The 14,071-nt window shown below is 40.8% G+C and overlaps 1 protein-coding gene across 3 annotated transcripts in view; it reads left to right on the top strand.

Moving 5' to 3' along the window:
* The window catches only part of NMT2 (N-myristoyltransferase 2), a 71,144-nt gene that overhangs the window by 34,759 nt on the left and 22,314 nt on the right, over positions 1–14,071 (top strand). For all 3 annotated transcript variants that reach the window (XM_058532472.1, XM_058532473.1, XM_058532474.1), the window contains exons 3-8: positions 619–763; positions 4,654–4,772; positions 4,868–4,959; positions 5,069–5,185; positions 6,822–6,992; positions 8,164–8,272. In XM_058532472.1, the coding sequence (XP_058388455.1) occupies positions 619–763; positions 4,654–4,772; positions 4,868–4,959; positions 5,069–5,185; positions 6,822–6,992; positions 8,164–8,272 (753 nt within the window). The remainder of the gene's footprint in view (positions 1–618; positions 764–4,653; positions 4,773–4,867; positions 4,960–5,068; positions 5,186–6,821; positions 6,993–8,163; positions 8,273–14,071) is intronic.

The following is a 14,071-nucleotide window of genomic DNA, read 5'->3' as shown; positions in this document are numbered from 1 at the left end:
CTGGAGCAGCGTCAGCGTTGGGGGTGGGCAGCGTGTGGTCCAGGAGAAAGGCATCCTTGGAGATTTCCTTTCTTGATTGACTTCTTTCCCAGCTCAGCACTACATTCAGATTTCTTTCTTTCTTTCTTTTTTTTAATGAACTAAAATTCCCCTTCTCTGCCTGGTTTCCATTCTAGAAGTTATTTCCTTTGTCCCCACATTGCTACCGCAGAGCATTAACCCTAACAGTGAAACCAAGGCTAGTGGCTGACTGGCTGCTGTGTGACAGTAATACATGTACTGCATGTCACTCCTCTTTGCTGCTCCGCCAGGATGAGTAATGGTGGGGGCCATTGGCAGGTGGGTGGGATACTGAAGCAAAGGGTGGTTTGATTTATGTTAGATTTCCCCAACTCTTAGAGCCCCACTAAAACTCAAAGCTGTTTATCTTTAACAAAACGTTTGCTTATATTTTCATCTGTTAGCATACTTGAGCCCAAGGCCCTGACCGGGCATAGAGGAGGATTGCTCGTTTTGTGATGTTGTAATCGCCAAGGCAGATGCACGTGTACCCGCCCCAGGTTTGGGAGCAGTGGCAGCTTCCTTATATTTTGTGTCTGTGTGTCTTTGCTTTTGTAGAATCCCACCATTCCAATGCAGAAGTTGCAGGATATCCAGAGAGCCATGGAGCTGTTATCTGCATGCCAGGGCCCTGCCAGGAATATCGATGAGGCTGCCAAACACAGATACCAGTTTTGGGACACGCAGCCGGTACCCAAACTGAGTAAGCTTTTCTGCCTTTTTTTTTCCCCCTCAAAACAAAACTGGATTAACAAGAAACAAAAAACACAGAAGACACTCTTCTTGACTTATATAATTTGTTTTCAGACCACAGATTAGAAATTTACACAAAAGTAACATTTTTCTTCTTAAAATATAAATATGGGATAGTGACGTTGGTTTTTAGTAATAACAGTTTTAGTGTAATTCCTATCCCTCTAAAAAATCCAGTTTCCCCAAACTTGAAACATTAGCATATTAAAAATATATATAAACAGGGAGTCTCCTCCTCCCCGTTTTTGTTCTGAGCTTCATGGAGTTGTTTTTTCTATACATAAATGTTTAGCAGTCTCACATCTCAATTATTCTGAAAGACGCAGAAAATTTGCCCTATTAAATCTCACTGAAATGGAAAATTTTATGCTGCTTAACAGTAGGATTCTGAATACTCACCAGTGTTGTTAATTATTACCAATGCAATAACATTCCAGTGTATAAAGGAACCGGGCCACCTCGTGAGGGCTTTGGGTCATGTAAGAGTCTCCGTAATAGGCCTCTTCCCTCAGTGCTTTGTCTGCTCCATCATGTTTCACTAAGACTTTTTTTTTTTTTTTTTGGTGAGGAAGATTAGCGCTGAGCTGACATCTGTTGCCAATCCTCCTCTTTTTGCTGAGGAAGATTGGCCCTATGCTAATGTCCGTGTCCATCTTCTTCTTCTTTATACGTGGGACGCCTGCCACAGCATGGCTTGACGAGTGGTGCATAGGTCCATGCCCGGCATCCGAGCCTGCGAACCCTGGGCTGCCAGAGCGGAGCGCGCAAACTTAACTACTACGCCACCGGGCCAGCCCCAGCGTTTCACTAAGACGTTTACCACTTAAGTTTCCATAAACATCATTTAATTGTTCTTCTTTCCTGTTATGCAAAAAAAGATGATGACATAAGAAACATAAAAATGTTTTAAATGTATTACAAGCTAAACTTGATGGTTTGTATTACGTTTGCATGAAGATAGATTATCATATAATTATTTCTATATTTTTCTTTCTTGATTGTTCAGGTTCCAGAATCTGTAATTGCCATTCAAAACTGTTTAATACGGGCCGGCCCCGTGGCTTAGCGGTTAAGTGCGCGTGCTCCGCTGCTGGCGGCCCGGGTTCGGATCCCGGGCGCGCACCGACGCACCGCTTCTCTGGCCATGCTGAGGCTGCGTCCCACATACAGCAACTAGAATGATGTGCAACTATGACAGACAACTCATCTCCTGGGGCTTTGGGGGTAAAAAAAAAAAAAAAGGAGGAGGATTGGCAATGGATGTTAGCTCAGAGCCGGTCTTCCTCAGCAAAAAGAGGAGGATTAGCAAGGATGTTAGCTTAGGGCTGATCTTCCTCACAAAACAAAAACAAAAACAAAAACAAAACTGTTTAATAGCCCCGGTTATGTACAAATAGTCAGTTTTATCACATCTAAATCAGGGAGCAAGCCTTCTCTCTGCCTTCAAATAATGGTTTTCAGACTTGAAGTCACCACTCATCTCCCACCTACGCCCACCCCAAGCAGCTTCAAAAGCATAAGCTTCAGAGTGTGAAAGAAAGAAGGAAGACTTTATCCTCACTTGGGTTTTCTTTCAGGCTCCAGGAGTGTATTTGGGAGTGGAGGAAGACTCTCTGGAATGAATTTCAGGATTTTAAATGAGATGGAATTGAGTGACCCTTAGCTGAAGGGATGTAGATTTATTGATTTGTGCGTATCGGGTTTAGCTGAATGCTGCTTGGCAAGCTGCTGGTGGCATTTAGGTCCCTGCCCTGGAGAGAGGAAGGCCGCTTCCAGCTGGCACCTGACCCCAGCGCACCTCTCTGGGAAGATAGCTCAGGTGCTCACCACATTTTGGGCCCTCCCCTAAATCCTTGCAGGATTCTCCAGCTCCTAGAACTTCTAGTACACACCTCAGTTAAGGCAGCATCCAGGTTAGTGGGGGAGGAGGGAGCCTGAGGTCGGGGGAATGTGGGAAAGTCAGGGGGACTCTACTTCTCAATTTCTCTCCAGAGTGCTTGGTGTCCCAGGTCAGCCTAACACAGCCAGCCGTTGGGAGCTGCTTACATGGGATGGTCCCCTGATGTTGTGGGACAGCCAAGCCCTAGGTAAAGCTCTGAAGGGACTCTAGGGGGCAGCTGGGACTCGGGCCACTTGGGCTGACTTGCGGAAGCCTGAGGTGTTCACATGGAGATGAGCTGGTAGAGGGGAGATAAGACGAAGTAACAACGTCAGGGAGTAGAAAGGAGAGAAAACGAACCTTCCCCTTGGCGCTGGTGCAGACCCTGTGACTCTGCCTGTAAAAGGGTCTGTGATGCTGAGAACTTGTACCTGAGGGTCGTTTATTCGGTGGATATTTGTGCTTTTGTTTGTCTTCTGGTTTTCTCTGTCTATTTATTGTATTTCCGTATGGTATAATTGATATACAACGTTATATTAGTTTCAGGTGTACACCGTAATGATTTGATACTTGTCTACATAGCAAAGTGATCACCACAATAAGTCTAGTTAACATCCATCACCACACATGGTTACAGCATTTTTTTCTTGTGATGAGAACTTTTAAGATCTACTCTTAGCAACTTTTACCTATACAGTACAGCTTTCAAATATACAACACAGTATTATTAACCATAGTCCCCATGCTATACATTACATCCCCAGGACTCATTTATTTTATAACTGGAAGTTTGTACCTTTTGACCCCCTTCATCCATTTCCTCCACCCCCAGCCTCTCAAAACCATCAATCTGTTCTCTGTGTCTATAAGTTCTTTTTTGTTTTTTCTTTTTCTTTTTTAGATTCCACATGTAAGTGAGATCATATGGTATTTGGCTTTCTCTGTCTGACTTATTTCACTTAGCATAATGCCCTCAAGTTCCATCCATGATGCAAATGGCAAGATTTCCTTCATTTTTATGGCTGAATAATATTTAGCAGATAATTGTTGAGTGTCTGGTATTAAATGCCAGGCAGTGGAGTATATCCCAGGGACACAGTGGTGGGAAAGTAGGTAGCTAGATGGGGGTTTGCGGGAGGACATACTCCAGGTAGGAAAAAGCTTTCATCAGGCAAAGATGCTGTGAGAAATTGATGTGTAAGTGTATAAACGAAAAAACTCAAGCGGCCAGCCACTTGAAGAGAAGGTGGGGCCTTGTGAGCAGAGGGAAGCCCTGACAGCCCTGAGCTGGGGCCAGCCTGGGGGAGGTCAGCGTGGCTGAAGCCTGGGAGCAGAGCGGGTGGGTGCCGAGGGTGGCTGGGCAGGCAGTGGCCATGGTCAGGAGCCTGGGTTTTATCCCACCCCTGGGTTTTATCCCAACCACACTGGGAAGCTGCAGAGAAGGAATCGGAAAAGGGCACCTTTGTGGAAATCGCTAGAGACGTTGATGACTGGAACAGCACTGCCAGCAGTCCAGGCGGAGAGAAGTAAACAGTCCTGAAATAAACTTTAGATTTTGCTGGGAGGGGTCAGAGGTCAGTGCAGCCCTTTTTTCCCAGTTTGTTGAAATACAGAGTCAAAAGACAACATCTCCAAGGCTGTCATCAAACGTGCGTTGTCTACAGTGGCACTGGGCGATAAACCTGTAATTTAAGGATTGAGACTGAGAACTCACTATCATTTCATGATATACACTTTGTCATCGGATGACAAAGGATTTCTCTCTTTATTTAATTGGTGACATAGCAGTTCTTCTCTACCACTGTTTCACTCCAGAGCTGGCTGGAACAACAGCATATTTTCAAAGATCATATTAAACCCAAGGACCCTAAATATGATTTTGATTTATGTCACAGACCATTTTGAATACTTTGTAATTGAATATTCTCTCTCCTTGTGTTTCTCTCTCTCTCCCTGTCCAGATGAAGTCATAACATCCCACGGGGCCATCGAGGCAGATAAAGACAACGTGCGCCAGGAGCCGTATTCCCTGCCGCAGGGTTTTATGTGGGACACTTTAGACTTGGGTGACGCTGAAGTGGTGAGTAGCACTTTTACATTCAGCACCTGCGTTCACACGCGCTGCCTCTGGGCTGGTTCTGAGCACCAGAGACAGGACACTCTCTGGTCTTGTAGCTCAAGGAGTTGTACACCTTGTTGAATGAGAATTACGTGGAAGATGATGACAACATGTTCCGCTTTGACTATTCGCCCGAGTTCCTGCTGTGGTGAGTCCCGCTGGCCGCGTGAGCCGTGGGTGGGCTGGCGTGTCTCTGTCTGTCCCCGTCTTCTCGGACACTAACTGGCGCCTGTTTTCCTTGCCCACGTTGACTCCAGGGCTCTGCGTCCTCCAGGCTGGCTCCTTCAGTGGCACTGTGGGGTCAGAGTGTCTTCGAACAAAAAGCTAGTTGGGTTCATAAGTGCCATCCCGGCAAATATTCGGATTTACGACAGGTACGTATTAAAGTTTGCCTGTGTCGGTTTCGTTGCTTTTCTGAGAATTGCAATTATAATAGGCTTTTAAAATGACTTAATGCAGGCTGGTGCTAGTGGAGGAGGTTGTATATGTGTGGGGGCAGGAGTATATGGGAACTCTGCGTTTTCTGCTTTGTTTTGCTGTGAACCTAAAACTGCTTTAAATAATAGTTTATTGAGGGGCCAGCCCGGTGGCCTAGCAATTAAAGTTTGGCGCATTCCACTTCGGTGGCCCAGGGTTTGTGAATTCAGATCCTGGATCTGCACCGCTCATGAAGCCATGCTGTGGTGGCATCCCACATACAAAGTAGAGGAAGACTGGCAACAGATATTAGCTCAGGGCCAATCTTCCTCACCAAAAAAAAAAAAAAAAGTTTACTGAGCCAGCCCTGATGGCCTAGCAGTTAAAGTTCGGCACACTCCACTTCAGCGGCCCAGTGTGGTTCCTGGTGTGGAACCACACCACTCGTCTGTCAGTAGCCATGCTGTGGCGGCGGCTCACATAGAAAAACCAGAAGAACTTACAGCTAGAATATACAACTGTGTGCTGGGGCTTTAGAGGGGAAAAAGGAAGAAAAAAGGAGGAAGATTGGCAACAAATGTTAGCTTAGGGTGAATCTTGCCCTGCCAAAAAAAGAAAAAAAATATATATGTATATGTGGTTTATTAATTAATGAAAAAAATCTTGGACTGTGAACAACAAAAAAAGGATTGTTCTTTTTTTCTTTTTCTCTCTCTTTCTATCTCTTTTGCTCACTCTCCCACAATCTCATACATGCATACACACAGATATGTATTATATACGTATACACACACATATGCATATACATGTACATATATATGTATCAGAATAAACAAAGCCATAAACAGGTATTTCAGGTTTATTTCTGGGAGAAAAAATACTGAAAAAAAAGTTTAGGAGGCATAAAAACTTTCTATCCATAAGATAAGTTTGTAGCATTTTTTGCTCTAGGTCTCAAGCCCGGAAAGTCAAAGATCTCAAGCATAATAGGTCTATTTACCTTTAAATATATTGGGTTAGTTTATTTATTGCTAAAAGTGTTTGATCCCAAGGAATTTTGTGTGCTAAACAAAAAGCCTGCATATCTGGAACCAGAGCAGGGGGTGGGCTTTGAAGCTCTAGAAGGTTTGTTTTAGCTCAGAAGAACACCAGCTGGCCTGGTCCAGGCACCTCTCAGGGATCCTGGGGACTGCGTTATACTCCAAAGCAATGTCTTATCAGATTCTGCATCTGGGTGACCCAGTTATTGCCATAATTGTATACATTACAGGAAAAACAGATATAGAAACTTTAAGAAGCACATCTGATCCAGTTCTAAACTGAAAACTTATAAAAGACCAAAGTCCTAAAATGTATTTAGAACAAGGGGGTATGCATTTCCATGGCCTAGAGTTATTATCATTCTGGCAGGGGAGTACGGGGAAGAGTGTATCTATCTGAGTTTGTGAAATGTCTAAATGATAGAATATTTTTCTTAAATATTGTGTCAAAGGAGGTCCTTCAGTTTCTTAGTCTTGAAATTTGATGGGTGTTGTCTTATTTTTTTAAATGTTTTCATCTTACATTCACTCTGATTTTTGACATCTTTCTTAGTGTGAAGAAGATGGTCGAAATCAACTTTCTTTGTGTTCATAAGAAGTTGAGATCAAAACGGGTAGCCCCAGTGTTAATTCGAGAAATAACTAGAAGAGTGAACTTGGAAGGGATTTTCCAGGCCGTCTATACAGCTGGAGTGGTTCTTCCCAAGCCAGTGGCCACGTGCAGGTAATAGCACCACACCCTTACCTTGTATCTTACTTGTCCCTCACGCGTTGAGCCTCCCTGCTGTGTTGCTAGAAGTATCATTCTCCTTATGTGTAACTCAGAGGGATTTTGGCTTACTGTGAGTGTGTAGTTGGTTGGTAGCCGAGGTGGAGACTCGAACCTGGAACCACGGAGCCCAGTATTGCTTCCAGTGTACCATACAGCCACGTGTATGCTAATAATGCTGGACCTCCAATTCTGTGTCTCTTCCATTGGAAAGACGACTGCTGTCTCTACCTCGGGGAAACCCAGGACATCGTGATCTTGAACTGTGCTGTGTATACCATCATCTTTCCTCCCCCGACACTCAGTTTTATATGTGCTCTGCAGCACTATTAGGAACTATTCCAAAAGTTTGATAAACATCAGTTGAAAAGCCCAGAGGTACTTGTTTGCTAAGAATAAGAAGGCTTCAGCTCAGTTTTTATGACTTCATCTGATCTTATCAAGCTTTCAGAGGTTAATCTAGCAAGAAAATTGTTTATCTGGTGTCACTTGACTAACCTGTTTGTAAAGCATCAGAAAGAGTTGATCTCCCTCCACTGTTTCCGTTGACTCAAATAAGATGAATTTTCAGGTAAACATAGTATAAAAGATAAAATTGTAAAACTATTATCTCCTATTAAATTATTCATAAATAAACAGAATAAGTAAGACTTCACAGGTATATTTTCATACAAATCATTCACCCTAGTACCTAAACTGGAATCACTTAGGAAATTCAAGCTAGTTTCTCAAGAAGTTGTTTTCTTTGGTTTGCATTATATAAATGTGAAGGCTGCTGATTGAGGGGGAATATTTTCATGTTTTTAAACTTTTTTTAAAATCAGTGATGGTCATTAAATACTTGCAAACTGAGCATTATTAATATTTCTTTTGCAATTTTAAGATTTCTCTATACTGAAAGAGGTGAAAAGTCACAAAGGAACATTAACTAGGAATGCAGGACATATTTCAGAGGTGAAAAATGACTGATAAAATAATTGCGTAGGAAGAAGACCAGCATTCAGCCGTGTACCACATACAACATAAGTGTTCATTAAATGCTTCTGTAACAGCTGAGCTGAGACAAAGCATAAAAACGTGGAGAGTTAGGAATCAATCCAATTTTAAAACCTATATTGTATTCCAGATACTGGCATCGATCGCTCAACCCCAGAAAATTGGTCGAAGTGAAATTTTCTCACTTGAGTAGAAATATGACTTTACAGAGAACAATGAAGCTGTACAGACTTCCGGATGTAAGTAAGAGATTATTTGCAGTTTTTCGAAGCTGTAACAACTGAAGCTTTTAATGTAGAAAAGAATTATTTGCAAGAGTCTAAAAATGGGCCCATGTGTCTGAAGACGTGACTATGTAGCTAAGAAGACTGCACGGAACTCAGGGGCTAGGAAAAGTGGGGACGTTCATTTGGAAATACCAGTTTGGTTTTTATAAGGCTTTTTTAAGTTCTGCAGTTTATGGTTGGATGAGATTGAACTCAAGACATGTAAGTTTTAAAATTTTGAGTATTTATGGTCTGTTAAGTAAGAGGGAAGAAAAGTTCAGGCTTCTGATGATATCTTAACACAATGGAACTAAAGAATGAGGTTTACAGGAGAGACCTTGGGAGAGGAAATAATGTCTCATTAAATTATCCTCTTTTTAAACCAGCTAATTCCCAATTTGAAAAGTTGTTTCTTAATAGGTGAAAACTTAAATGTGCTTAAAAGTCTTGGCTTTATTTGGGGCTTGGGTGGTGTATTAGTTATCTATTGCTGCATAACAAGTTACCACAAACACAGCAGCTTAAAACAACACGTTTACGGTCTCTCAGGTTCTTTAGGTCAGGAATCAAGGCACAGCTTGGCTGAGGCTTCTCTGCTTCAGGGCCTCTCATGAAGCTGCCATCAAGATGTCAGCCAGGGCTGATGTCTCATCTGAAAACTTGACCAGGGATGGACCTGCTTCCAAGCTCACATGGAAGGCATGAGTTCCTTGCAGGCAATTGGACTGAGGGCCTCAGTTCCTTACTGGCTGTCAGCCAGGGGCTACCTCAGTTCTTTGCCACATGGGATTCTCCAGAGGGCAGCTTACAGCATGACAGCTTGCTTCATCAAAGCCAGTAAGGAGAGAGCCTATAGAGAGAATCTGCTGGCAAGGTGGAAGTGAGAACCTTATGTAATGTGGGGAGAGAGGGAGAATCCCCCTCTGCCCTTTCCCTTAAGGTTCTTATGGCTGGCCAAATAATCAGCAAGACAGGTTAGCAGGAGAAAGTATTACCAAGTTTAATAACATGTATACATGGGAGAAACTCAGAAATGAGCAACTCGTCCCTCTGTCTAAGCTGCCCGCTTAAGTATTGTAGCTAAAGGCGAGGAAGGTGTTGGGGGTGGGTAGCGGTCTGGGACCTCAGAGGGCAAGAAGACAACTCACATGGAGATAGAAATGCAAATGTTTGCCTGACACTTCTTCTCAGGGTCATCTATAGAGAATGTGGTCAGGGAGAGAGAGAGTTTTTGATAAAAGGGGCTTGGTGCCTTTCCTATTGTAACCTCTATCCTACGTTATCTTTACAGCCATCATGATAATAACTCCTTCCTGAAACAGATCTTTTGTTTTAAATTCTTTAGGCAGTTTGGGAGGGGAAACTCAAATATTCTTCCTGAGTTCTCTGAGTCCTTATTTTCTTCAACTCGAAATAATCCGCATACCAGAGTGGTGCCTCCTGGGGTAGCTTGCCCTGAGCACCATCAGTTCCCTCCTCTGAAACTTCCCCAGAAGTTTCACAGTCCTTTTGAAACTTAAAGAAGTTTCATAGTCCAGAAGCTGAGTTGGTAGATTGTTTCATCTCACTGAACACATTTCTTAGTCCTGATAATAGATCAGTTCAATTAAGTTCATTTTAGAAGTGGTGATGCAGGTGGGCTCTCAAGGTTACGCCTATATTGTGGAAGCAAGCAATCAAGTATTTAACGGAAACATTTCTATGTAAACGAAAGAAAAACAAGGTTAATGGTTGGAGCAAGTTGTAAAGCAGTTTCTGAGTTGAGAGGACAGCCAGTTAAGAAGGTTTTTAGATGTCAGCTCAAAGCATCTTTTGCAGTTTAAAATGTCTCTGATGATGTCATCGGGTAATCTCTTAAGTTTATATCAAGTCCATCAGCTTCAGTTTGTAAGGCTTCAGGAAAAAGGGCAGGTTCAGTTTTCAGTGATTCCAAATGAAAATGATGGAAAAAATCAAAAACGTTAGTTTGGACATCTGTAGCCAGATATTTCAGGAGACTAGAAGAAATCAGGATCCAGTCCAGTCAACAGATATAAAACAAAAACCTCAAAAGACAACAAAACTAGGATCTACTATCTGCAAATGTATACTATAGTTTTTACTGAAATATAATTTTTCTTTCTAAAATCACCCTCATTTTTATCAAGATAGCCACATTAAAACTAACTAGTTTGCAAAATAAGTCTAGTTCCAATAGAGTTGGCCCAATTATTTACATAAGTACAGCAAGAATAGCAATTGATCACATAGGCTCTTTTAAATCTGCTTTGCTGGAACTTTTTATAAGGAATCTCACATTGAACTTGAAAGGCCTCTCGAGGCCAGGAAAGCCAAGCCAAGGATTTTGTCATCAGACTTTGCCTGCAATACCTACAGATTTGGGTGAATTCCTCTCTTCCGAGGTTCCCCCAAAATATTTCGAGGTTCCTTGTACTTGCCAGATAAGTGACATTCTTTACTTATCCTGGTAAGTGCTGCTTGGAACATAAGGTACCAGGCCAATATTTCCACGTGGCTTTATTCCATGAAGTCCAATCTTCATTCCTCAAAAGCTGTATGGTTGTATTGCAAATATGATGTTCCAGTCACAACCTTGGTAATATAACCAGTGGTTCCAATTGTGTCCTGTTATAAGGAGAACAGATTCTTATTGAGCTTATGCACATAACTATATTGCCATGAAAACAACAATACTCACTCACTAAGAGTTTCCAAATTCTGGAGGGATCAGGTAGAGAGAAAAAGATAAATATTTCAATTTTACTTAGAAAAGTATCATTTACCAAATTGCTATAAGTCATAGCTAGCTCAGGAGAAAAGAGAAAAAGTTTTCCTTAAATCTGAAAAAACAAAACATTAAAAATTCAGCAATATTTCAAAGGAAAAATCATAAAAATTATAATCATCCTTATCAATTCATTCAGTCCTGTACAATCCATTTTTGATCCCACTCTTTTTGTTAGCAGCTTCATGAAGTCATCAGTTTCTCCATCAGATTTCTGTAATTTTTCACCAAGTTCAGTTTTATGATCAGAAAGTTTGTCAGAAACCTGTACTCCAGTGTAAATGTCCGAGTCCTTTCCATGAATTTTTCTGCAGTTGAAACATATTTTGCAAAAGCATTAGAGCAAAGAAATAAGTCTGTAAACAACAAGACCTCAAAATGGCAATTGACAAAGAAATTTGGTTAATTTTGTGACATACAACACGTTAAATAATAACCAGTATTATGACTGATAACCAGGACAGATCAGAATTTCAGTAATGTTATACAATTTTAAAACACCTATGTCAATAACATTTACCCACAAAATACCACCTAAGCAGACTTATCATCACTTGTCTGACAATGCTTCTCACATAGTTTAACATACTGAATAAGCCGAATAAGTTTAGTATCTTCCTCCTTATAGGAAGAGAACAAATTCTTTGAGAAGTTCCAGGGCCCTTTGAAAATTCTCAAAGAAAAAAAAGTAAAAAAAAGACTTTATTTAAGATATGAATTTTGGGGAGCTTGTCAAAAATATAAAAAGTCAAGGTAAACAGAGCATTAACAGTCCAAAAAGCCTTAATAGAGAGACCTCAGTCTTTTGAACGTAGGAAATTATTTTAACAAAACATAGATTTTCTGTCTTTTAGGTAGACTTACTCAAAGGTAAAGAAAAATCTTTTGTAACCTCTTTATCAAGTTTAAGCAAATTATCCTTTTAAGAGACAGAAGACCAAATTTTAATTTTGCACCAGCTTACTTCTGCTATTAAAACTCATTTACTTAATTAAATTCATTTTAATCTTAGCCAACTTAACCATGCATAAAACCTCGTTTTCCAGAATTCCTTCCACAAACCTTCTATAACTTTCTTTTTACATTCAGAATTTGTCCCATGTCTTTCTTTTCCCTCCTAGTACTTGAGGACAAATTTATCTTTCTTAATCAACCAAACAAAATATTTCCATTCTTTGTACCTTCTTTATACATCTTACTTTCCTTGTACACATATTTTTCTTAATTTTTAGTAGCTTCAATCACATATACTAATTAGAAATTTTAACCATTGGAAACCTTAATTTGTAAGTAAAAACTAAGTAAACAATTATAAACTTTCTTTTACATTAGTATCTTGTGGCTTGGAAAATTTATAAACACTTCATAACTTCTAGAAATATGTTGCTTTATAGTACAATCTTTTAACAAAACACATGTTTACCAATAGACCCAAAATACCTTTTAGTTTTCCTGTAATGAAAAGCCAAAAGTAGACAAACGTACATTTAGCAATCAGTGTCTAATACCTTATCTTATTTGGAAATGATGATACTCAGAGAATTTTTATCATAAAATTTAGCAAAACTCTAAAGTTTTAAGTCACCAAAAAGAGTTTGGAAGCTGTAACCACCATAACACATAATTATTGTTTAAAGTTCATCCAACATTCATCTTTTTCACAACTATTTAGTTACTTATTCCCAATAATTATTTAGATTGCCTACAAGACTTCATAAGACTTCAGATAAAATTAGCCATCATTTAAATTACTATTTTTGTTAACCAGTTCTGTATTAGAAATAACATCAGTTTTTTTTCTACAAAATTTCATGTAAATTTCATCACCTCTTATACCTCTAAACATAGTTATCATTAAGATTTTTATCAGTAAGTCTTGGTCTTATAATTTTGGACAAGGGAAGCATTCCCAGTCAGACATTTTAAAACATACTCAGGCAAACTTGATGTAACCTCTTTATATAAAATTAGCTCAAACATTCCAACCTTTATAATCTTATCAACACTTACACTTTTACATGTTCTTAATTCAGTTGTAACCTGAGTCAAGGTCTTAAGGCTATTCAAATTTTTCCCTTCCTTTTTCTGGCCTTTTTTTAGGTACCAATTAAACAATTGTGTGAGAGCTCTCAAAACATTTTTTTTCCCCCAATTTAGAAGTTTTCCCAATTCAAAGGATCCGTCGTCTGGCCATTGACGAGTAGGATCTTCATTTGTATATTTATTCCAATAGTGACTCAATCCAATAAGCCTTTTTAAGTTAGAATAAATCTTTACCCTGGATGCAAGAGGCGTCCCTGGTGAGGGCGCAGATGATGTAGCCCCCATGATCCACAGAATTCACTCCCAAAGATATTCAGAGAAAGTAAAGACCTTCGTTGCACAGGCGGTAAGGATGGTGTGGTGAAAACGGTGTCTCCAGTCTCCCACAATAGTGTGGGACGCCTCCAGTCACAGGCCCGCTAATCTGTGACACTGGGCAGGCGATACTGGAATGGGATTTTTCCAGCACTAACAAGCAATGAAGGTTAAGACGACAAAAGCCCTTATGGACTGGGGCCTTTATGACAAACTCCCCTGAGAGCTTGGCACAGCCGGACAAAGAGACAGTTCGGAACCCCAGTCTACTCGACTGGCCACCAAGGGGCACCCCAGTAAATGCAGCTTCCGTATGGTGGAGACCAAGGAGAATATTCTCACTGGTCACAAAGCCAAGTTCTCAGGACACAGAACAAGACAGAAGGAAAAACCTTATCCAATTTTTTTCTTATGTGCACAATGACAGCTTTAGCCACGCCTTAGGTCTCTTGGAGCCAGAATAATACCTGGGGGGGGAGGTGCCACGGGGTTGGGGACTGTGTGCTTTACAGAGTACCTCGTCGTTGCACGGACATTTTCTTGCAGTTGGCGAGGGACCTGTGTCATCTACCCCGTTCCGTGACCCAACTTATCCTGTCACGGGAGTCTTCTGAAAGTGGCGAGCGCCC

Source organism: Diceros bicornis, chromosome 36 (assembly GCF_020826845.1).
Source record: "Diceros bicornis minor isolate mBicDic1 chromosome 36, mDicBic1.mat.cur, whole genome shotgun sequence".
Lineage (NCBI taxonomy): Eukaryota > Metazoa > Chordata > Mammalia > Perissodactyla > Rhinocerotidae > Diceros > Diceros bicornis.
This window is presented reverse-complemented; position numbering and strand designations above follow the sequence as displayed.